The 26,627-nt window shown below is 39.2% G+C and overlaps 1 protein-coding gene across 2 annotated transcripts in view; it reads left to right on the forward strand.

The window, feature by feature from the left end:
• The window catches only part of NR5A2 (nuclear receptor subfamily 5 group A member 2), a 99,867-nt gene that overhangs the window by 45,078 nt on the left and 28,162 nt on the right, over positions 1-26,627 (forward strand). For both annotated transcript variants that reach the window (XM_052802033.1, XM_052802034.1), the window contains 2 exons: positions 10,433-10,552; positions 23,457-23,604. In XM_052802033.1, the coding sequence (XP_052657993.1) occupies positions 10,433-10,552; positions 23,457-23,604 (268 nt within the window). The remainder of the gene's footprint in view (positions 1-10,432; positions 10,553-23,456; positions 23,605-26,627) is intronic.

The raw sequence follows: 26,627 nt of genomic DNA on the forward strand, positions 1-26,627 counted from the left end.
TCCATATTATACTTAGTTGACTGAGTTTTAATAGAATATTTATTTTGTGGAAAATAAATTTAGTTCTTACTAGGACTTTAATAGTAACAATCCACTCCTGTGTGTTGTATTGATCTCTGTTGAAATTTGATGTTGGTGTTTTCTAAGAAATTTTACAAATGAGAACTAATGTAGGAGGTAAAGTTTACCCATAGACTCTTAGAATAAGTGTCAGCTGGAAAAATGGGGTAGCTGTAAGAAAAATGAAAACATAATTTATCCAATAAATCACCAAACAGGAAAGGAACGTTACATATTAGAAATCCTTTCAGATGATACTAAAATATGTGTGACTTGGAGAAGACCACAGAGACTTTAATCGAAGGCTGCTGTACAATAGAGTGAAACTGCTGATTCAATATATTGAGAATAAATTCACCAGCAGTACCATAAAATTTACGACTCAGTCTTGTCTTCTGATTCCCCAGAGGATATCACTGTGCATCATAAAAAGAAGATCAGACCTGCAATGCTAACGATGAATTGAGTGGGCCTAATTCTGATTTTGTTTATGTGGAAGTCAAAGGACTTACTTATGTTCATGCAAGTTAAGAGTTAAGAATATGGCCCGGAACATTTTTGCAGTTAGTTTGTTGACATCAGAAAAAACAGGTGTATTTCTGGAGTAATTCAAGAGAACAAAACAGCTCTAGTACCAAAATTGCTACACAAACTACATAGCTTTATCTGATTTTTTAAAAACTTCTAGACCCAATTATGCATAAACTTATGCTGCACTAACATCAGTAGAGATACTCACAGGAGTAGGATTTTGAAGGTCGGTTCTATGGGTCCAGTCCTGAAGAAGGCACCTCCTGCTTCACCCTGTGAAACAGATGCTGAGAAGAATTAATTTTCCTCTTCCCTTATCTTTGCATTCACTTTGACAGGGAAGAAGCACTGCATTGTAAGCAAAATTTTCAGTTGGGACTAAAAAGAAATCCTTTTCTTATTTTCAGTTAAAAAAAAAAAAACAACACCCAAAAAAGAACATAAGAAAAACACATTTATAATTCATCAGAAATAATGCTGACTGCAAAATACTGTCATTTTCATGCAGTTTGCACAGAGATAAATGTGAGGAAAAGAAAAAAAATAGGAGTGTTATATGTTGCATTTGACGCACTATATAATATATATATTTATATACACACACAAAGTTTATTGTAACAGCCCTTTCATCTGATGTTTGAAGAACTGAGATTTGTCATTTACCTTCTCCTTAATAGAGGGGAATACTGTCTAAATGGAGTCCAAAGATCCATAAAAGAAGAGAGGTCTTATTTTTGAGTAGGATCACCATCTGCTGCTTGCCCATACTCCCTTCAGCAATCTGAGGCCCCTAGACTCACGCACCTTGTGTTATATTCCTGCAAGAAAACGGGATGAGTGTGAACTGTTGCTCAAGGCTGCTTTTTATTAAAGTACTTTGACTCAGTGGAAGATTAGTACTGAAACTGATAAATGGCTGGTCACTGCTGCTTTGATCCCTCTTTCACAGTGATCTTACATGTAGCTGTCCAGGGACATGCAAGGGGAGAAGCTGTTGCAAAGCCATCGCTCTTCCCGTGTGCATTTGCTAAGCAGAAAATACCACAGGCCATTCAGAGCATGGGCACCACATGTGCACTGCTTCACATTTTGGAAGGGTAAAAGTGTGGGGATTTTCAAAAGTATAATGTTGCTTTGTGCTATGAATTCCTTATTTATGTCCTTTGAAAAACTGAAAAGTGGCTTGACATTCCAAACTCTAATAGTTCCATGAGCAGGGAGTTAATGAAGCATTTTCATCCTTCTCTCTTCCTCTCTCTCGGTTCTCTGCAGTTGAATAAAGGGTGAGCATATTAGCCTTTCTTTCAGCATGGTACCCAGCAGTTACTTTCCTCTATCTGGATACTGATTCACGCAAGGCATATAGGAATTTAACGTCTTGGATAGATGAACTCCCTGTTGAAATAAGCAGACTGGTGGATTCAGAAGTTATTGAAGGAAGAGGTATATGCACACACACACGCGCGCGGGCACACACCAAGTGAAATTGCACCTTTATAACAGCCTCTTTACATGCTCTAAAGGAGCAGGCAAAGGCACACACTGAAGTATTTCTATATTTCCTTTTAGTTTTAAATCACGAAAAAATGTAAAATGCTACCAAACTTGGACAGGCAATAGGACAGTTGTCTAACCCAACATGGGCTTGTAAAGATCACTCCCTGTCTTTACCTAGAAATTTAATATAACACACTGGTTTCTAGTAAAGAGCTGGAACAATCATAGTTAATATTAAATCATTTTTTCTTGGACTTTGTAGCATTTTATTACTGAGGTTATAGGCAGTAATCACATTTTATTCGGGCATTCACGGAGTCTGAAAGTTATGTGCATTTACTTTTAAAACCACATTGGCTGTTACATGCTGCTTTTTGACAGCAACCTTGCACAGGACATTTCCCACCGTTAGCAGCAACCCATCTGGAGAGCCCAAATCCTTCTCTACCTATGTAACAATTTGGAAACCATGCATGCATTCAGGAGTAACAATTAGCCTCTGGACTGCATTTGTCTTATAAAACTTTTATTTGGGGTGATTTGCTTCACTATAGCATAAGAAAATGGAGTAACAACTCAAGCTATATGTCTGCAATGACTTGTGAGTGATCTCCTAACTACATTTGAAAGAAAGTTCAACCATCCCTTGAACCTGTATGCTTCAGGCTGAGCAATTCAGACAGATGTTTAATCACTTCATATTCAGTAGGAAATGGCTATTCAATTGCCGTAGAATTTAAAAGTAGCACTATGAGGTGAATGCTTCATGTTACTTCTATATTGGCATTCCCTTTTAGAAATATAAGTAAAAACAATTCAGCTGAATCCAACATGGTTTTATCACATAAATTTCAATCATCGTATTTTAATTTTTTAATCATTAGATACCCTTTTAAATTTTTAGTGGCAGAAAAGCCCAAATCTATAGTGCAAGTTGATGCAAATGGAAAGAGATGAAAAAGGATTCTCCAACTTCTCAGAAAGGGAGGTGTAGACTGGGTAAAAGGTGAGTGCATTGTTTAACTGAATCTGCAGCAATAATTATAAGGAAAATATTTAACTTAGAGCAACACAAAAAAAACCATGACCCTGAAACTTTTAACAGGTAGTTCATCAAACGACAGGATGAAAATACCTCTTCAGAAGAAAAATTGTAATAAATCTGCAGTTGTTGGTTACAGTATGCTAAATATTGTGAAACACTTTCCTAAAAGAAAGACACAGTGTGGTTTTGATAAGATTAAGGTGCATTTCAGCAAAGCATACACATTATTCTTCATTTTACTGTTTGGCAATTTCAGTGTTCTTCTTCAGAGAAAACAAAAGCTTACAATGATTAACGTTCTGTGCTGTGGGAAGCATACACTCTAGAACAATGCTACTCTTGTGTTGCACCAGCCTTCCTCATCTATAACATCATCACAAATAGTTTTTCAACTGAGTAACCCGCATTTCTGAGATAAGTCCTTCCTTTAACTACAATTGATAATGCATGATTGTGTATTGCAGTGTCAACAGAGGCCTCAACGAGCCTGACAGACTTCCACTGAGTCCCGTACCAATAGCTCAGGACTCAGCTGAGTGGGAGTCCAGGGTGTAGCAGACAAATGTGACACTCCCACCCCCAACCTCAGACCATCTTTTTGTCCCGCCAAGAGACAGTGTGTCACCACAGTGCTCAGGATTAGACCTTTACTCTTCAAATTGAGAGTCTATTTCCTCCACTCCTGGAAATACTCTATGATGTGGCTTGCATTATATCAGTAAGATAAATTACGCAAACTAACAGTGGCATCTAAATGTATTCTCATGTGTGCCTGTTTTCTAATCTTTATTAGCAGAGAACTCAGAAAAGTGATTTAAAGTCACTTTACGATTCTAGGTGGCAGTGGAGGAACTCAGGCATGCTACCAGGGAATTCTGTGTTCAACCTGAATTCAGATATTAAATAGTATGAAGTTCACTGTGCAGATAAGCAATACCACGTGAATCTTTCACAGTGGACACAAAGAAATGTCACAGTTCCACCAGGCTCCATGGTTCTATTAAAGCCCCAGGAAAAAAGGTCAATGGACTTGTTTGTCTCTCTCTTTTCACAAATCTGATTTTTTTGAAGTTTTAAATGGGGAACACTATTTTGTAATGAAATTGAAGAGCGTAGGGAGCATAGTGACCCTCCCATGCTTGGGACATAGACTCTCCTACTGCGCTGTGACCCACCTTCATCCATTCCTGTCCCAAGACACATGAACTCCTCTCGACCCAGCCATACAGCAGTTCTGCTCTGGTACTTTACAGAGAAGAGCTGGGATGGCCAATGTCTGGGACAACAAGAGGAGTGTGCGGGCTGCAGCAACTAGGATGTCCAAGTAGTGATTCCCTCCTGGGGTGGGAGAGAAAGAGAGAGCAAACGTGCCAAAGGTTTCTTTCACAGAGATCACAATACTGAAATATTGTCAATTAATACTGATATTGTGCATGTTTCTACCATGATGTCACTGAAGATATGTTTCCAGATCAACACGGGAAGGACAAAATCTTAAAACCTTATCAGAATATAGTGCATTGCATCCTGCCATCTGCCTGTACACAAAACACCTGTCAGTGGATGTCGCACGGGCAAACTGACTGCACAGTGTCTCGTTCACCATGTCTACCTGTGTCCTGGTTTCGGCTGGGATAGAGTTAATTGTCTTCCTAGTAGCTGGTACAGTGCTATGTTTTGAGTTCAGTATGAGAAGAATGTTGATAACACACTGATGTTTTCAGTTGTTGCTAAGTAGTGGTTAGTCTAAAGTCAAGGATTTTTCAGCCTCTCATGCCCAGCCAGCAAGAAGGCTGGAGGGGCACAAGAAGTTGGCACAGGACACAGCCGGGGCACCTGACCCAAAGTGGCCAACAGGGTATTCCATACCATGTGATGTCCCATCTAGTATAGGAACTGGGGAGTGGGGGCGGGAAATCGCCACTTGGGGACTAGCTGGGTGTCGATCGGCGGGTGGTGAGCAATTGCACTGCGCATCATTTGTACATTCCAATCCTTTTATTATTACTGTTGTCATTTTATTAGTGTTATCATTATTAGTTTCTTCTTTTCTTTTCTATTAAACCATTCTTATCTCAACCCAGGAGTTTTACTTCTTTTCCTGATTTTCTCCCCCATCCCACTGGCGGGGGAGGGGGAGTGAGTGAGCAGCTGTGTGGTGCTTAGTTGCTGACCGGGGTTAAACCACGACAACCTGTTTATCTATCAGCATTCCAGATGCTGGGAGACCCTTTTTGCATAACTAGTTACTCTCTTAAGTTAGTTTATTCTGGCTATCTTGGTAGCTAGTAGGCAGCACAGTGGGATGGGGCTGAGTGGTTGTGGCAATGACTATTTGTCTTCCAGCCTGCGACTTGGGCAATATGCTACAAGTAGTCCAAACAGCATGAGATACAAGGTTATGGATGACTCCAAATTCTGACATGCTTCCTTGTCCTTACTGTAAGCACAGGTAAACAGGATTTCGGTATAGGAAATAGGATTTAGCTATTGCCATGTGTTAATGCTGTCAGAAAGCTACTCCTTGCTCCACCTTTGTATCCATACTGTTTGAGAGAGCAGACAGTGCACATGCCCACTTTCAGCTCTGGGACTTCTCCTGCCCATGCTGGCAACAACCGGCATCGTCTGCTTCTCTTAACACAAAGTACTTGCTCCTTCTCTGCCCCAGCAGCATCATTTACTGTCACACAAACCCTTTAAGTCTGCATCTCATCCTCCTCACCTTCAAGGTTTTACCCGACATCCAACTTCCCTTATATCTTCTCTCACCACACTGCCGCCTCTAAAGCCTCGTCCTAAGCACTCTCTTTGCTTCACCTGTCACTTAGCAGCAGTTTTACAAGTGTGATGTTTTACTCCTTTCATACTTGTAACATTATTACTGTATCATGCCACCCTGCATGCAAAAATGATCTCCTATTTCTTTTGAGTCACACACCCTCTATTAGCTTCCTTCACATCTTTCCTTAAAAGCCATTTCTTCAGCAACAATTTCCAGTTACGCTATCCCCACTGGTATGTCTTCATCTGAATGCCACTGGCCAGAGAGGACCTAAATTTAACCATCTGGGCACAGTATTCACTCATGTTTTTGCCTGAGGCTAGGTAGCTGTTAAATGGATATAATTTGATAACTTGCTTGGGTAAGACATGAGTTACATTATCCTTGTGTCAATGTTCTCTTATGGCAGGGAGGAGCTGCAAATTTGGGGAGCGCTCTTGCAGCAGCCAGTTGTTGGCCATATGATGTTCAATTTTTATTTATAAGCATTCCCAGTAGTTGGGACAAAACACACTTTTTTCTTCTTGTTAAAACATTGATAACACTCTTAAACATATCCACAAACTGAAGAACCTCAAAGCTTAGCCAGTAGTACAAATTTACGAGCTTCTTTCTAATTCAGTGTATACCATGATTGAAAATGATGTTGATTATAAGGAAGTCCCAGACTGGAGCTAAGTTATCCTAGTGACAGAATCTTTTCTTTTCACCTGCTTACCCTGTTAATGGCGGACTAGCATGCTTTGGCTTTGGAGTCAGAAGACTGAAGTCCACAAGGTGCTTTTTCTGCAGAGAACCTTCCTTTTCAGAACTCACTCTCTACTTTGGCCACCAAAACTTAAGCTTCTTTGCCTTCAGGATCAGTTTAAGGCACATACTTGTTTTGGTGAAACACTGATTTTTTTCACTTTGCCAGATAATAGGCTTCTGCAACTCATTTATTGACATGCCACGGGAACACAAAGGTGCTTGTGTTCTGGCTGAAGTTACACGCATCATAAAGTTTACCAGCTCATTCTAACATAAGAAGTGATGTGTTACAGGTTTTGGTCAATGTGATCTATATTGTTTTCTATTTTTCATTTCAAATGCATTAGAAGAGATAAAGTATGTGTTTTTTCCTCATATGCATGCCTTTCAGAAGTAGGCTGGAATTGATCACCTGCCCTACATTTTAGTAATCCATGACCCTCCTTAAAGTCATCTCTTTTTCTTCCTAGTGCAAACTGGGAAGCATTCTGCTGCCCCACCAGCTTTCTTAAAATGGCAAAAGTAGCTGGATCTAATAGTTTTCTGAAGGCAATACTGTGTTTCAGATGTGTATTGTGCTTTGTATGCTATCCATTTTGTAGACTTTCACTGATTAAATTACAGTGAATATGGAGGAGCAGATTTTGTGAACTGCTAGCAGATGTTCGCTGTTGCTAGTTTTATGAATCTTGTAGAACAGCAGGAACAGCCTATGTGCAAAACATTTTTTTGTGATTTTGCCATCTCATACTGTTCTCACAGCACTGGCTTGGTAATGATATGATAAAGCTTGGGAGGTAAGCTTTGATTGCAGACTAGCTGCTGTTGGAGCCTTCAGAAAGCCAGACCTGTAAAGCGTAGTTTGTTTTCAAAAGCCTGTGGCTGAGACAGATGGGTTAGCCAGAAATATGTCATTTATAATATAATCAAATGCTTGACCTCTTATTCAGGTATTAGCTGTTATGACATGGATGCTGAACGTTTAAACTGTTTCACAGTTTGTTTCGTTCAGATGTAAGCTGCGATAGCTTTGTGTGAAATGCTAATTTTGGATGAAATTATCATGTTAGCATGATTTATTTGATTTTTGTAACACCTTGTTGTACAGAGAGGAAAATGATCATGAAACAGTTTCACATAAAAAGCAAGAGTACTAGAATCTGTAAATTTCAAACATTTTCCTCAAATAACGCCTTATTTTAAACCTGGCCCAAGTTTTGGAAGGGAGTGTATCAATGTGGTAATTTACTGTCCTCTCTTGAGCTAACAAGTCACTTGGTTGAAATGGTTTTGTAGTCAAATACATGTTGTGGGCAGAGGAAGAGATCTTTAATACAGAATCAACCTTGCTCTGTGATCTGAACAGAAATGAATTATCATGGGCACAGACAGCTTAGGGATGGAGCAAGGCTGAGTTTGTGATAGCACTAGCTTTGCTTTGACTTAGTAATATATCCATCTACAGAGTCCACACCTCTTTCTTTCCTCCATCTCTTTTGCCAATGGATATGTAGCTTACAGGAGTTATCTAAGCACATATGTGTATTAACTGTGACTGTAGGCAGAACAGCAACTGTGATAAAGGATTATTCTTAATACTGGAAAGCCAAAGCATGCAAAATATTTGAAATATCGGAACTGAGAGTGTTTGCACAATACTAACTCAGCCTTTTTTGTGTGTATGCATTAAAATCTGTCATAACAGAAATGCAGATTGAAAATAAAATAAGACTAGGACAGCCAATCTTAATACAAGCATTAACTAATTCTGCAGTTCTTGATTTTGTAACCTGAAAATACTATGTTAGCACAGATATTTGGATATAGTTTTCCTTGTTCTTTTTTTTAAAGAGCAAAGCAGGGAGGAAAAAAAAAATTTTAAAAATCCCAAACCAAAACAACCCCCCATGAAAATTATATCATCCCCTAGGTAAATCAGTAGTGGGGGGAACGAGCTATGCAGTTTTCCAGCACAGATACCTGCTGCAGTCATGGAGCAGGCAAAAGCAAGAACTGAGAGTCCTAGTGCAGGCTGTGCGGGAGAAGTGATCTGCTGTGCACGGATTCTTCTGCTCTTTTGTCCCCACTGGCTTTGTCCTAATCTGCTCCTGTTCTCTCCTGATTTCATTTGCTTGCATAGTCCAGCAAGAGGGAATAATTTGAGACCAAAACCTAAGGGGGAGAAACTGGGACAAGAACAGTTGGGAGAAGACTGTCGGGGGGGCGAGAAGGGAAGTTAAGATGAATGAAGGAGGCAAACAGACTTTGACGTTTAAGATGTTAAAGTCTGAGGTATATGGCATGTGACTGGAAAGAGGGAGACAATGCTAGGTAACTTTCACAGGTGACACTACAAAAATCTATTAGTAACAAACTTCCTTCTCTACCACACAACTGGAAAACAAGCTTGAAAGAATAAAGTTCAAAAATTCATTAGGTTGTAGCTGATAAAATTTGAAAACATCTATTGCATTATCTAATTCAGTTTATGCAAGATTGCTCCTTATAACATGGTTTTGTGTGCATTATGAAATCTAGTTCTAAAGCAATTGAAACTTAGAACCCCTGAAAAACAATTTCAATAGTTCCATGTCTCAGAAATTCTAGACATTTCTCTACTTTAAATATTCTCTTTGCTAATTTCTTTTTTACTTCTGCTAATTTGTAGCATTTTTAATCTGTTCAGCAATTGCTATCTATGCAGGTTCTTAGAGTCCTTTTAACTGTATATGTGCTATTACCACATCTGCGCCAGACACTTAATTGCAGCAAGGCTAATGTACGCATCTCTTAACTCTTTCAGGACCCATGTCTGAAGTCAAAGACTTTGTTTGATTTTAGGAAGAGATCAGTAAGTTCAGTAAGAACAGGTCCAGAGGATATTGATACTTACAATGACTTAAATTCATAGTCTGTCTTCCACTAATTTGTGAATTTTTTTCCCGCATTTCCATGGAAATCTTAATTATTTTTCAGTCTTTAAAGTAAATAAAACTGAACGCAATCCAGTCGCATAGGAATCAGTTTAGCGATATACTTTATTGTCCTGTGATATGTACATCCCATATAACATAGCACAAAAGCTTCATGTAGGTTGCTTGTGCTGAGTGCCCAGTATGTTCCTTCTATTACCAAATGCAGTCAGTGATATGTCTCACTGCTTACTACTGCCTTGTGCACAGCCATTTCTTGCCCTACTGGTGACACTTAAAGCTGCTTAGGTTCTGTTTATGAAAAAGTTTTCTTCTTTTTTCATAGTACCACAACCATTCTTAGAGGGAGTGTTTACCTCTCTCCACTTTTTCCTTTGCAAGGGACCTATCTCTGACTTGGGCTTGTTGCAGCACATAATGCTCTTGAATCTGTAGATTCCTTAATATTTCCAGAAGCTGAGGTTCAAGGATGGAGAGTATGGGAAAGTTCACATTAGCACTATTTCTGCTATTCTTGTTTTGAGTAAAAATAATATCCCATTTCCATGAGCATTTCATAAATATACTATTATTATTATTTTCCATAACAATACCATAGTTCTGCTTTTCTGGAATGTAATCAGTAGTGAATATTCTATACATTTTATGGATAAGGGTTTCAGCAGTGCCCTATTTAGTCAGCTAAGAACAGCAATTTTGTGGATGAATAAGTTTTGATAGCATTTCTGTTCTCATGAAGTTAATCAGATGCTTGAAGAAGGACTGACTCCATCATGTGATGTAAGACTGACTCCCAGAGTGATGCCACCACTGTCTGTGTTTGCTTTACAGGTTGATGACCAAATGAAGTTGCTTCAGAACTGCTGGAGTGAGCTCTTAATTCTAGATCACATTTACCGGCAAGTGGTGCATGGGAAAGAAGGCTCCATCCTTCTGGTTACTGGGCAACAAGTGAGTATGTGGGCTCAGAGAAGTATCATTGGCTTTTTAATAATAATTTTCAAAATAGCAGGAGTTTAACTAGGTCAGAAGCACTCCTGTGTTCTCAGAGATTCTCCACAAATAATGTAGAGAAAATGACTTGTGCACTCTGTTCCTAGTCTGCTGATTACAGGTAAACTTCTAAAAGCAGATATAATCATAAGCACTTTGTTTTGCAAATATACTTGTATACTTCAGTGATTGCAAAATAGCAGATGAGAAGTGTTTCTTGAGAAGTAGTATTTCCTTGGGGCTGAAATGGTTTCTGACAGCAACAACACCACTCCCAAACCTGATGCTTTAGGTCTAAGCAATTACAGCTTATTTTCCCTTTGGAATTGTGGTTTATTCAAAAGAATCACTAGCTGGGTCAGAAACCTAGAGAACCTGCAGCTACTACCTCAGAAATATGTTGGTTTTAGAGAAGTATGTACATGTGTGAGAAACTGGGCAGCTGAGACATCTAATCCCAGGAAAATTATTCAGTCCATAGGCTATAAATGCAGATATTGTCTCAGGAGCTGTCTCAGGGTATGCACCCTGCAGTTTCTGTACAGCTTTCCAAGGGTTAATTTTCTTCAGGTGTCAGATGCATAGGTCTCCCAAAATGCAAGAGCAATAATGTGACAAATATTAGGAAAACTGTGAGAAAACCCAAAGGAAATAGAAAGTTTTGTCTCCCTCGTACTTTCCAAAGCACAAAGAACTCGACAATACACTAAGAACCTTATTCTTAAGATTCTTAATCTGGTTTAAACAGAAAAAAAAAAAAATCACAGTAGCAAAGAGAAGCAAAGTGTGCCTGAACATTATGTTCCTGATTCAAAGTGAAAACAAATGATGGCCTATTGGTATATAAGTAGCTGCAAATTGAACTGCCTCAATTCATATGTGTGGGGAAGAGCACCTTTTTCCAAGATACATCATTTGTATCTGCGTATTGTGGAATTTGCTTATACCTTTAGCTATAATTTTAAAACTGTAGACATTTCTTAACACTAAGAACAAGTGTTTATAAGAATCAGAAGGAGAAATAACTGTTTGCATTTATGATTAAAAGGTGTACAGTAGAAGGGAGAAATGATCGACTTGTCCAAGAAAAGAAGTGGGAAAATTCAAATTCTAGCTATGGAACTGACTCCTGCACCTTTGTGGAAAGTCACTAACCTGAGATAAAGTTGTACTCCCTAATTATATGAGCAAAAATTAGTTGCATTACTCTTGATTTATATTGGTGCTATTGAGAAAATGATTGATCTTCTTTCCATTTCATCATCTGCAAAACATGGACAATTTTACCAGCAATTCTTTTATTTACCACAGAGGGTGCTTGCTTATTCCTTTGTTTATAAAGCTCTAAGTATATTGACAGCTTTCTGTTCCAGAGAGAACTGCTAAATTAGAGTCTCATTTGTTATGTGATTAGCAAGTTTTTAAAGGTACCGAGTGCCTAAGTCCCACTGAAATCATTAGAGACATCTAAATACCCTTAAATTCTAGCAATTGTCCCCATTTTTCCACAGTAATAATTCTTACCTCATTAGCCACTTTTATCTTTTCTTGGAAAAAAACCCCAGCTGTACATGAACTCAAGGCAAAGCACAGCATTTCATGTAGTGGGTTGACCCTGGCTGGATGCCAGGTGCCCACCAAAGCCGCTCTATCACTCCCCCTTCTCAGCTGGACAGGGGGGAGAAAATATAACAAAAGGCTCGTGGGTCAAATAAGGACAGTTTAATAAAGTGAAAGCCAAGGTCGTGCGCGAAAGCAAAGAAAAACAAATGATATTATTCTCTACTTCCCATCAGCAGGCGATGTCTAGCCACTTCCTGGGAAGCAGGGCTTCAGTACGCATAGTGGTTGCTCTGGAAGACAAAAATGCCCCCCTTCAGTCTCCCTCTGCTTAGCTTTTTTATATCTGAGCTGACGTCATATGGTATGGAATATCTGTTTGGTTAGTTTAGGTCAGCTGTCCTGGTTATGTCCCCTCCCAAGATCTTGCCCTGCCCCAGCCTGCCGTTGGGGGGGGGCAAAAATGTTGGAGAGACAGCCTTGATGCTGTGCCAGCACTGCTCAGCAGTAGCCAAAACACTGGTTGTTATCAACACCTTTCTAGCTACTGATGCAGAGCACAGCGCTATGAGGGCTGCTATGGGGAGTATTAACTCCATCTCAGCCAGACCCAATACAACTGTTAGACAACAGGTAGCAGGATGCTTATTAAATATACTGCTTACAAATCATCAGCTGGTTTTGGAAGTTGTATATTTCCAGGCAGAATTATAGTCTCTGGCTAAATTAAAACCTGGCTAACTTGGACTGATCACATCCGTCTTTGCCCCAGGCTTGTCAAATAGGTTTAATACATCCTCTTTTCAACGTAATTTCACATTCCTATGCCAAAGTTTGTCCTTTTGAAATCGGTGCAAGCACCCCCAGAGTCTCCCGTCATCTTCTGTACATTCCTCTTTGCACTTAGGCTGCTTGGAGATCAAGGAACCATATTACAAGAACAGCAAACAAGAACACTACAGTTAGTCCCTTCTTTATGGATGGACTCCTTTCCATTTCACGCTTGCTAACAGCTGGAAAACATACTCGCATGTATGCACCACAGTTTCTCCTTGAGAAACAGGGAGACACCAGACCTGAAGTAAATATGCACTCTCCAGCTGCTGTTTTTGAAACTGGAACAAGTCTGAAATCTACATGTAATGCCACTGTATTGTCCTGATTTCATTCAGCTCTGGTCACTGTCATCCTAGATTAAAAGTCAGATTGCTTACAGAGTGGGCACAGCTGCACTGACTGCGCCTGCTCTCGCTGGGCTGTGCGTTGCACGCGTGCTCACGGAAAGACTGCTGGTATTGCAGAAGTGCCACTACTATGCCAGTACATGAGTTGTATGCAATTTGTCATTCAAAAGCATTTACTTTAAAATATCATCCATTTAAATGATTTTCATTGGTGAAAATCATTCATTGAAGAACCTCTTTTATTTAGAAGGACAAAGCTGGGTGAGCTAAACAGAAGGTTTAAAATATCTAGAATTGCCAGAGCCACAAATCTTAAAAGCACAGAATAATCCAGGCTGGAAGGGATTTTAAGGAGTCTCTAGTCCAACCCCTTGCTCAAACGAGGTTTCTCAGGGCTTTGTCCAGCTGGGCTTTGAAAACCCCCAAGGATGGAAACTGCACAACCTCCCTACGCAGCCAGCATCACTGCCTGACAATCTTCATGGGGAGAAAGTTTTTCCTTAGTTCTGGTCTAAATCTCTGTTTTTTTCAACTTATACCCCATACTGGTCACTCTGGTCCTCCTTGAGCTCTGCTGCACAGCACAGAGCCTGGGAAGACCTTGTTAGTAAAGACTGAAGCAAAGCAGCACTGAGTACCTCAGTCTGGTCTGTGTTTGCTGCCACTGTGTTTGCTTCAGCTGCTGAATACTGCCTTTTTGCATTGTAGCTCAGTTGTGAGTTACTTGTTTAGCCAAGCTGATCCAATACAACTGCTTCTTTTCATGTCAAGATGGACCATATTGGCAGCATCGACTCAGTTTGTTGTCATTCTAAGACACAACGTGAGTTCAAATGTATTTATGAAAGGACAATTACGACTGTGTCTGTCTCCTCTGTATTAACTGTAAAATAATTCTGGAAAGCCGCACTTCTAGACCCAGGCATTATGAGTCTTTGCTATTGCACTACATGCTGCATACTTTCTGGTTGCTGCCCTGATCCTTTCAGTTTCTCCAGTAGAGAAAGGGAAATAACCATGCCACCATCTCATAAAAATTAATTGATTAAGGTGTGGAAAGCACTCTGACACTTCTGATGAAAAGTGCTGTAGAAGTTTTTATTTACTGCTACCAGCAAAGCACTATGAGCAAAATTACAGTCAATCATCTGGCTTTCAAAGATATTAACTTTAAACTGAGGACCTGAGCTAGATAGCCTACTTTATTACCTGAGAGATCATGATTATTGTCACAAGCTAGCAAATTTAAGACCTCAGAAGCCTCACTCCTTGCTTTCCTTAATATATCCCTCCATAAAAGCTACTCATAAACACAGTCCTTTTTACAATCACAATCACAATCAAGTGGGAAGCTGTAAGGGGGGAACTTATCACCACTTAATCAGAACATAACTGCTTTCTCCACTTAGGCTGCACAGCCTCTGTTCCTCAGACACAAAAGTCAAACTTCATCCAGCTCTCCAGGGCCACACCGCTGTCAGTTCTATACTAGGTATCTAAAATGGGCTAGTGGTTAGAAGCACACTCAATAATTTTCAAATGCATTGGCTCAAAACCCATTACCTTAAGGCATTCCTATCACATTTCCATACATCTGCATTTCCCTCAAGCCACTGGCTTATGAGTTTTACCCAGTGTCAATCCACTGTTCCCACTTTGATGGGGAAAAAGTGCAGTCAGCAACAAAGTAGTAAGCATTGGCCCTTGCACAAAAAAAGACTTTTATTTTATTTTGTTATTTGTTGGAGTTGCATAAATGAAGCTCTTTTGTGTGTATGTTTCAAGAAAGCACTTTTTTCAGATCATTACAATTCCTCAGCAGTTCCTCAGAAACAAGTTCCTCCCTATGCTGCACACTTCATTTTCTGCACTAAGTACTGCCCCTCAGCAGTAGCAATTACCATTTCAAAAGGAAATAAAGTAGCACAAATGCATTTTACAACTCTCCAAATTTCATAATAGAAAACAGCTAAGGAGTGATTTGCAATGTGGTGGTTTATTGTAAATCATTGCCAATATGCTCTCCATATGCCAAGTTTCGTAGGCTTGCCATGTGGCATGTAATTTTAACAGACCATTTCTAATTACAGGACTTTAATTCCTCCAACTTGAGCACTTTCCTTTGTATCTTCCACACCAGCAATACGCTGCTAGCTTCCAAGATCCAGCACACACAAGGCAGATACTAAAGCTCTGTACAGAATATCATTGTTCTTGCATTTTCACGCAGCAGTCAACACATGAATTGTAGCCTTGGCTGCCCAGACACAAGCTGCTCATTTTGTTCATACCTACACTCTACTCATTGCCAAATATTCCCTCTGCTGAGTTTGGTCAAAGCCTTTCAGATTAAAAAGGATGTCCAAAACCGTGCCTAAATCTGAGATTTTTCTGAGATTGTTGAAACTACCGATTTAGTTAAAGTCATCACACAAATACATCTTTCCACCTGGATTTGTATTCTAAAGCATAGCACCAGAGAAGAGCATGAGAGATAACCAAGATCTTGACAGTGTTGTGTTTTGAAGCAAATAAAAATTTAACTTCAATTTAGAACCGACTTTTGTGGCTTGAACCTCTCCCTAGATGGGATACTTTGTAGATCTTTCAGATGTATGTTATTGAAAGGTGGTGATGTGTGTCCTGGGGCATTTTCTGTGGTAACGTCATCTCTGTTAGACTTACCCACTTGCAAAGAAGGCTTCTACTCTCCCAATGTTGCTGTATTTGCTGAGGCCTTTGGAGAATCTGTTTGTCTAGGAAACAGACTTGCAAGTTTAAGGTAAGATCACCTTGCCACTGAAAAGGTTCTCAAGAGACAGCTGAACTTTCAGACTGTGGGCTACAGATGACTGTATCACAAAGATCACACTTGCAGAAGTATCACTGTTGTACAAAAAGTTACAAGAGTGTTAGAGGAAGGAGTGTCTCCAAAGGACAAGAGAAAGGAGCTGGCAAAAAAAAGTAGATAAGGAAACAGGCTTTTTTGTTCATCCTAAGAAATGGCTAAAAATACATACACTAGTCGTAGGTATAGAAAGCTAATGAATATCTAATAGAAAGCTATTACTTCTTATGTTCTTGGAAATTAGTAATTTTTATTTTTTATATATATATTATTTTTCCATTAGATTTGTAATTGCAGTCAGTGAGGCTTCATAGTTGTAGCTGGCAGAAAAGAGGTATTGGCATTGGGGGGCCAAACCTAAAAGTCCTTCCTTACATAGGCAAACACACACAGGATTCGATTCAAGGTGGATAGAAAGGAGGTCAAGCAATCATTATTTTGCTCTTCAGTGTAGTATTTGTACTCTTGTATCCAGGCTTGCACAGTTCCTCACTCTAGTGGTCTCTGCCTAAAGGAAAAGGAAACAAGGTTGTGCTAGTTGTTAAAAGTGCCTCACATCTTACGAAGATATTATGCTAGCTGCTTTTAGGGTCTGAACTAGATGTTCTCCATTAAACTAGGTAAAACACATCAAAATTAAGTTATAATCATGAAGTGCCCACTTCAGGTTTGTCCAAATATTCATTAAACATTTTGAGCCTTCCAAGTAGCTGTGGACACACCTGTGAACAAACTGATCCCAATTTACATTTGCTTTGCTATGTTGCCATGAAACCATAGTAGCACTATGATTTTAAGTCTAAAATTCCAGTTCCAGTCAAAAGTCATGGAGAGGACACCCAAAATGAATCCTTGCATGCCAGAACTGTTCCATTTCCCACATTCTAACTGTTGTGTTCATAGGAAACACATTTCTTTTGTATTCTGTACACATTGCTCCCATAAAGAGAACAAAAGCTATTTGCCTGGAGTCTGGCAGCATTTCTTTAAGGCTCCTAGTCCTCCATATAAGTCCTGTACTAGTGAACTAATTTCTCCATATAAATTCATATAAAGTCCCATATTTGATTTTAAGCTTGCCCAACATGAGAGACAAGTTGTTCAGAGACCCAACTTGAAGAAAGCACCGCATCAGTCTGTCCCAACCACCTATTGGAGTAGCGATACTGACGGGATTCAAAGTGAGCATATCCAGTCTTCCATTGATGGGAAAGGATTTGAAATAGTAGAGTAGAAATTTGTGTAAGATAAGAGGGTAATAAGGGGAAATGAACTCACATGGTTAAAAGCTCCCGGAGAAACAGTCTGAGTTAGCACAGCCCTTGTGATGTTACCTAAACATACACAAAAAATTTCCAGTGACGGTCTGTCTTCCGATGAAGTTTATAGATATTCAAAATCAGCAGTGATTCCATATCATCTCATCTCTATATGAAAACCACAAAGTGCATTGCAACACTTTGATAAAGAAATGGATTCTATTGTACTCTAGGTTAGCTATGTTCTGCACATTACTGTAACATCTTCATACTAATAATTTGAAGAACCCAGTAGTCACCATTACTAGAGTGGAAAATTTAGTGGTAGCGATTGGAACAGCTATCTGCATGAAACCTAACAACACTTTTATTATTATGTGTTTCGTAACATAAATATATCTACTATAAATGAATCTATACATGATCAACTACAGGGCATAGAATTTTTCCAGTCTTGATGTACAAGTTTTTCTGAAACTAAGTTAGAAAAAGTAAATGCAGTACTTTGGAGTGTTATCGTTTGCATATTATAGCTAATTAGCAAGCACAATAACATCATCCTAGGGGAAAGGTCCACTGGCAACTTAATTCATTATCTTCTATTATTGTGTATCACGTTAAAATGACAAGCATCTTATGCTGTATAAGTCATCACAATTTTAATTAATCCAAACCTGATATAAGCGTATCAGCTGGTTTTGTCTGTGCCGAGTCCTCCTCAATTTTTGTACATAGGCGCCTCTTCAAAGTGGTTTTCCATGTTCATTTGCTTAGAAACATAACATGAACACTGTTTTAAACGTTTTGAATGAAAGTAATAATTATATGAAAATCTCAAAATGAGTTTATAACCACCGTAGTTGCCACTGAAATATATATTTCAGGAAACAGTGGTAATTATGGTTGTGATAGTAAATTTACTTACTTGCTATATACTGTGCTGAATGCAACCTTCTGAGAGAAAGGCTCATCCACCCACATAGCCATACACTGGAGTCAACTCACAGGCTCTCAGCAGGGTCAGGCTTCAAAACCCAGGGCAGACCACTGCGGGCCACTCCCCAGGCTTTCGGTGCAGTTTGTAACCGAGGAAGGAGTGGTGGGGGAGCAGCCCCCCAGCAGCAGCAGCCAGCTGTGCTGGCCAGGGTTGCACAGAGCAGAGCGGAGAGGAGCGGGACGGTCCCTTTGCTGCACCTAGGCACCCGCTGCCTCCTTTGCCTCTGTGCCCCACACAGTGATCTAATTTACTAAATTAAATAGGAAACCAATCTTTCACTAACTTGAACTACCTTAGTCTGCTAGAATGTTTGTTCGTTATACAGGTACTGTATACAGCCACGGCAGGGGCTTTATTCCGTACTTGTGCAATTCCTGTTCTGGCTGAAAGGAATGGCATTCAGTGACAGCCAGAACCTGGTAACAGCCGTCAACAAGTAAAATCACTCTACTCCTAGTGCCTCTGTACCACCCTGCCCTGTCGCAAAGCCCGCAGCCTCATCTGCCCAGCCCCTACCTCTGCCAACGCAGGGAGCAGGGAAGGCCAGCAGCAAACTAGGTGGTAACTGTAAGAGGTAGCACTGAGAAATGCTGAGGAGAGAGGTATGACATGAATACTGCCTGTCCAAGGAACTTACGAACATTTTTCTACTTGGGATTCTCAGCTGGAAGTTCCCTCCCAGTTAAGCACCAAGCAAATCCTTTCTCTCCAAACCAAGCCAAAGGTCCCCCTCTTTCTGCCCAATACTCGTGATCAGAAGATATCCTCAAGACGTGCCAGATTTACCTGAAGAAACTTGATACTTCTCACCTTCAGAAAGATACCCCAATTGCCAGGCTCAGTGGGATCATGCACTCTTTAGACTGGAGATTTGACCCTGGATTTCCCACACCGCAGTGGCTCCAGCCACTGGTCTGCTGAAGAAATCCTGCCTTTGGCATTTTTGCTGCCTTAGGTGGATGAAAGCCACATGGTCCATAAATCTAAGAAGAGCTGTATAATGAGCTGGACACACAGTTATTTACCATTGTCATGACTTGGGTAGTCCTGGCCAGGCCTCAAGGCATTTTGGCACCCAAAGGGCTGGTGGAAGGTGGAACTGTGAGGACTTCAAGCACAAAGTTAGGTGGCAGCAGAGCAGAGGTTTTGAGTATCTAATTTTAGATTTAGGCACTTCAGTGAGCAAATGGTATACTACAGCACAACCCCTAATATAACATATACAGTGATGTCCATGCTAACCTTAAACATGCCAGTTTAAGCACCAGAATGGCGAGAACAGGCAGCAACGTAAATTATTCAGTGCTGTTCTGTCTGCGTTGCTTTGGTACCAAGATAATCCAATTAAGCCTCTATCATTACTACTTCATCATTGCTATATCCACCATGCAAGATAGCACTGTGTACTGGTACATGAGGAATTCACACTTATATTTGTCTGTGCAGCCGTAACTTTACGCCCATCATTTTACTTCCAAATTAGGTTATATGGAAGCTTCACCAAAGCTTCTGTTTTCAAAAATGCCAGTCAACATACCACCTTTAACATCAAAATCAACTGTGAAATGTAATACTATTAATTGGGAAGCAAGAATAATTTATTTCAGTTGTGGATTTGATTTTACCAGATTAATTAATGGTACAATATAAAGTAAATGCTAAGACTTCAGTATGCAATTAAGCATTTTGCTCAAGATCCAGGCTATTTTAATCTTTGTCTTTTAAAAGCATTTTTAATCATGAATTGGAAGGTAAAAGAATTAATACACCTTTTAGTATCAATTTCTGCATACAGGACCAAGCAGGCAGGACAGCACACTCTTTAATGTGACCACTTTTTCGGAATAGACATCAACTGAGGCTTTTTCATGCACAGTTGATTTTGTATAAACTGATTGACACCTTTGGGGGTCGTCTTTCCATTGACTCATAATTTTGCTCACTCTTGAAAAAAGCCTTCTGCACACCCAGTATTCTCTAGTTAAAGCTGAAAATTCAACTCATCATATTTACACAATAAAAAAAAAATCCATTCTGTCTTGTTTTTAATTGCAAATTCTACTCAAGGGACCAATTCTCCTGCTTAGGAGGCAGCCCTGTGCCTTCTACTAGAGAACCAACTGCAGTCAATTATGGTAATGAAATGTCAATAAATATAAAAATTTAATACAGCCTGCTCTTGGTGAGTGGCAGAGGAGGACTTGCCTCCCAGACAAATTTGCTGGTGCTGCAAATATTAAATGCACCTGAAAGAGTAGCAGGTTGCCTGAGAGCTCTCCAGTAGAGGGATAGTGGGAGATCCAGGCATCTACTGGGTTTTTCCATTATGGCATAATCGCTGCACTAAGGCCACTGATATTCTTGACATCCAGACATCTTAACTTCTTATTATGAAGTGAATAGCATATTTCCCCCACAAACTGGAACCTCAGTGAGGGATTTTGAGCTTTTTTTCCTCCCTTAACAATTACAAAAGGGAAATTAAGTTGTGAAAGTTGATTTTTATATGTGACCAGTTTCTCAATATGAAGTAGTTGAATCATGTCACTATATTAAACTGCCCTTCAAGTAAAAAGTATTTGAGGTATGTTACTTTATTTTTTCTTATTATTTCTGTAAGTATATATACTTATATATAAAGAAATACATATAAGTGTATATACAGAAAGAAAGAGAAATAACAGATGAAGTAGAAAGTAGTTCATGAAAGATGATTTGGCTAGGATTTCCAAAGACCAGATCCTAGTTTTGTCACAGATTTCTTTGGCCCTGACTAAGCGATTTAATGTCACTACATCAGTTTTCCCAGGTGTAAAAGAGAGCAATAAAACCTACGTCACAGGATACCCTCACAGCATACTTAAGCATAATCCATTGACTTAATTGGAATGTAAGCACAACTTTAAATGCTTTACAGAGTTGGAGCAGTGTTATTCTTAACATACATACAAAAAGTGTAACTTCATTTCTCTTGTACAATTGCCTTCAGTCAATATCTTGGGTGCACTAAGAGTACATATAAATAAAATGTCTTATTAAAAGTCAGTTACCTATTGATTACATTAAGGTCATCACTAGGAAAAGTTATTTTTAGTTCCTTTCAGTCATCTTTCTATCTTTCCTGGCTGAAATTTTGTCAGGTTTAAAGTCTTTCAGGTTTTTTTCTTGCTTTACTGTTGTTTGTACTTGAGCAAAATCAATTCAATAGTTTTAAAATAAAAAAACATATTTCAAAATACATGTTCCTTAACAGTTTTTTAAAAAACAGATCTTAAGGGATCAGTGCCTGGAAAAACAAAATTTTGCAGCATTGGTCTGTTTCCTCTGGTGATACCTGGCCGTTCTTTATTAACTGCTTTATTATGGGAGACCTTAAAGATGGGATTACAGCACTGATACCTTTAAATAAATCATTAACCCAAAGTGTGCACTTACTGTTGTGCTTAGTTTTAGTTTAAAGCCAGACTTCACTTATGCATGCTTACATCAAGTGTGGTTAGTATTTCCCTGTTGTTATGGAAACTCCTACAAAAGAAAGGTGTTGGTAATATTAGAGCAGCCAGGCAAGAAAAGAATTGTTTTAAAATGTGTCAATAACCCACTTAGGTCTCAGCCAGTTGGCCAGGAGGAGTTCAACACAGGAGCAAGCAAGACACCTGGCCGTTTTCATGGGACAGTGGCACTTGCAGGGGATGTGTAACACACTCTGATGAAAACCGGGCTGAGCTGAAGGCATTTCGGCTGAAGCAGTTGCACCCTGCTCCATGCTGCTGTCACCGTGCTGGAGCTGCCGAGCCTCACAGCCTCCAGCCCAGTCTCAGAGCCAGCTCACCGCAGCACCAGCCCCTACACTTCACCTTCACATCACGGCATTCCCATAGGCTGCAGTACCCGAGCACTTTTCCACTGCTCACCATCCCATCACAAAGCATGCAAAAGTTAACGTGCACATCTTCAGAGTGGCAGAGGCTGGTATGGCCATCTGCATGGAAACGTCCCCTTAATGGGACTGGTATTAGCCAGAAAAAAGTTTCAGTGTGCAAGCAGTGGGGAGGTTGCCCGAGATTCAAGGATCACCCAGGGGTGTGTCAGCTATGACAGGCTTTAAGTATACTTTGCTTGTGAATATTACCTTTTTTTAATATGGTGCATTAATTCCAGCTTTCTGTTGGCTCTCTATATACAAGTGTCACTTTGGAAAGCTCATAGACATGTCAGCCTCCCCCGAGAACAAAGGGGCATCACAAGGGCAGCAGACCCCCCAGAGCAGTCCAGCTCTTTTCTATGTCCCAGAGAAAGTTTTGTGCCCTGCGGTTGCTGCTTGGGAAAATGCAAGTGCAGCCGGCCTGTGTCACACACCTGCCTACTCCTCCTTCGCTAGCGGTGGAGGACTCACCGGAACAAGTCCGTTGGAACCAAGTCCAACAAATACCAGGATTTTGTGTAGCTAAGGAGAACAGAAACCACCCACACAGTACCTCTCTTTCCTGTGGGAATACACTGATGTTTCTGGGCTTGAATAGATGTTTCTGGCCAAGTTATGGACACTGGACCATTTCCCATGAATACCATGAATACCATTGTGTCCCTCTGGACTAATACACCCCATGTAGGCGCAAAGCTCACTTCATCAGTCTTTCTTCGCAGGATCATAAAATTACGATAAGAACAAGAGACACCAAATGAATAAAACAAACTGATACAGGGACAGGGGAACAGCTACCAGTGTCATAAGCAGTTGCCATATATAAAGCTTCTAAAAAAGCTAATACAGACAAACCAGCATTCACATTGATGTGACATACCATTAAGATACATAGTTTAATGATATTTTCAATATATACCATTGTCCTAAAATAGGTTTATATATAAAATAATCTTGACTTGATCACATCATTAAATTGAGAGTGATTCTTTTATCCAGGAGTATCCTGGTTGTATGTGATTGCTTGAAACGTCCTAAAGTGGTTCTGCAGGTGTGATGACCAGACAGAAATACAATTCTCTTTTACAGGTGGATTATTCCATAATAGCATCCCAAGCTGGAGCCACCCTCAACAATCTTATGAGCCATGCACAAGAACTAGTAGCAAAGCTTCGTTCCCTGCAGTTTGATCTACGAGAATTTGTATGTCTCAAATTCCTGGTGCTGTTTAGTTTAGGTAGGTACACTCTACTCTTCATGCTTAATAGTGTTATTATTTTTTTCTAAAAACATTGAAAATATTTTGCTTTTCTTAATTTTTTCCCCCAAAACATGATTTTGAAATATATTTAATGAGGTTCACAGTAATCTGAGGATTATTTTTTAATTATCACTTGCAGGAAATTATGTATAAGGATTAAAAGTGGGTTTCTATGCAAATTACTCCTAAAACCTATGGAATTTAATGGAGTATTACAAGCTTTCTGTATTTCTCTATGTGATTTCTGAATATTCCAGAACAAGGATAAAATTCTATTAGAAATTCTAGAGAACAGTGGAAAATACGGATTGCCATGTTTTTCTATGATATTGAATATAGTTATGTAAAGCAGATGGAGTGGGGATATGGTTAAAATATCGCTCTTTTTCAAAGGCATCTGTGGTAAGTATAAACAATCTTCTTTGCATATGATGGCTGTCACATCGTAACCCATAAATCAGGAAAGTATCTCATAGTTTTTAAAAAGTGAAAGGAACTCTTAAAGTGCAAATTAATGATAATAGCTATATGACAGATCAGTCTAGGAAATAACCTTTAAAGGGAAGATTGTTTTGTACTAGTGGAGAGGACACAGAATGGGAAAGATACCTGTGCAAGACAAATTAGTTAAACCAGTGCCCTCCAATGAATCAGTCAAGAAAAATCACCAGTGCCAGGAATAAAAAAGGGCTTAGGGAGATGGATTCCTATTGACTTCATAGGAACAGATTTTTCTGCCTGTCCTCTGTTTCAGGTTTGCACTTTGTTGACTTAATAAAGCTGGTCTACATAAACTTTGGCCAAGTGAATTTTTATTTACTGGCAGATAGTTGAAAGGAGAGACTTAAAAACATAAATAAGGTCAGACCCAGCCATACCTCCATAGCCAAAACTCCTGTTTTACTCAAAAGGTATTTTGTCTACAAAGAGAGTGTACAGTTGAGCCAAGCACAACAATGAAAGAAATATCAGCAGTGGTGACATTTAGTAATGTCTTTCTTTAATTTTCAGTTTTAAAAAAAATCTTCTGTAAAGGAATAAAATTCTACAAATAAATTATTATAATACAATTGCAATTAGACTAAAAGGAACAGTTTGGTTTACACTGTAAAGCGTCATTTACTGTCTCAAATATGTCCCTCCATGTGGTGTTTACAGAATTTGAACCTGCTTTGGAAAATCTTAGATGAAGCTCTCTTTAACTACAGGGAGCGTAAAAGATCAACACTTCAGAGGTATAGGATACAGAACATGTAGAAAAAAATAAGAATTATTTAAAAAATTAGAATGATGCTAACAGAATTGACTGTTATGTACATTCTGAATCCTAGGAAGAGATGATGGATTTCCCTGGTAACTATTAACATTTTGTATTCAGGGCTTCGTTGCTTTCCACGTCTTAGATTCAGAGAAGGAGAAGCAAGCCATCTGTTGCAGAAATTATGTTTTCTGAATTAATCTGATGAATAACAAGAATTCAGATTTCCTAATTCCTAATAATTAGTTTTTTCAGTCATTAGACAGTGGCACAGAAACATTGAAAGAGTCTGTAGCTCTCCTCTGATAAAATATTTAGAGAATTCATCTCAGTTCAGTGATATTTTAAATTAGCTGAATAAGTGAAGTGCATTTGGAAAATTCTCACATTTAGGTGGCCTTTTTGTTTGATCGCTTTCATCGGCTCTTCTAGCACTTTGCATTGATTTAAGAATCATTCTTACACTGTTAGCTCTTCTAGTCCTGCCAGGTAGTGGCTCAACTTCTGAAGCAGTTGGGCAGAAATACCTTGCAAGCTTGTACCGAGCCAGGTTATCCAGTCTTTTCTCTCATTTATGCTACCATAAAAAGAGCTAATTCTGCTGCTGTTAGGAGCCTTGTAGTCACATCACTTGCATATAAAAGCAATGTAGCTAAGAAAGGTTCAATACCTTTGAAACCGATTAGTTCATTATTTAGCATATTGTATAATTCCATTTGCTAATAGTCAAAGCAAGATGTTATTCTGCAAAGAGTAAAATGTAAAGATGTTACCACTTGACCCACAGGACTCAGGCAAATATTTAATGAGAATGATGACAAAACTGAAATGAAAAACACAGACACCCTTTCCCGCTAAGTACTTAAGTTTGTGCCCAAAAGTACGAATTAATCCTCTGGCTGAAGTTAATAAGACACCTCACATCCTAAAAGTGAGTCAGGTTTTTGAAGACATTGAACTGCCTAACAACACTGGTAGGCATTCAGCAGGGCTGTCAAAACTAGCTGAGCATCAAATTCTACATAAATAACTGGGAGCAAGTACTGTACGTAAGTATCTAGGTGCATTTGGCACATATCTACATCTCTTAGGCATCTCAACAGAAAACTGGTCATAATGCCAAAAATATATCACTTAATCAAAAAAATATTTCAAAAACCTCAGCTGGCTCTTGTTGAAAATCTGGCCCTGTAATGTTTAATGGAATAAAAAGCGCTTCAAGACATACCAGCCTTTTTACATTTCTAAGGAGGTTCATGCCACAGTGTTAACCAAACTAATAAAACCTTATGCTATTGTTCTTTAATATAGTGCTTGGTTGAAAAATAAATGTCTAATATAAAGCCTCTCAAAGGCAATGCAAAGTCAATAATCCACAGAATTAATTTATTGAGAAGAAGCTGTTTGTTTTTTATAGCCGTACAGATACCAGGCTGCCTTGTAAAGCTATTTGTTATTCATGGCTGTACCGTATTGTCTGTCTCTTCACAAGATGGCAATCTCCTTCAGGGCAAAGAACTTTGTCTCTGCCTTTTTTCCTAACATTTCAGAAGTGATTATCTTTGTAAACTAACAGCAAAATAATGTTCAAAACCCAAAGCACTTACAATTATTTTTCAAAACACAATTAAATCATATCAGTTTTGCTTGCTAGATTTTACACGAGAGAGGTAATTGTTCATTACCTACTTGTCAAAGGTTCCAAAGGGTTTATACAGGAAAATACTTTTGATTGATGGTA

This window comes from Harpia harpyja, chromosome 11, assembly GCF_026419915.1.
Source record: "Harpia harpyja isolate bHarHar1 chromosome 11, bHarHar1 primary haplotype, whole genome shotgun sequence".
NCBI lineage: Eukaryota > Metazoa > Chordata > Aves > Accipitriformes > Accipitridae > Harpia > Harpia harpyja.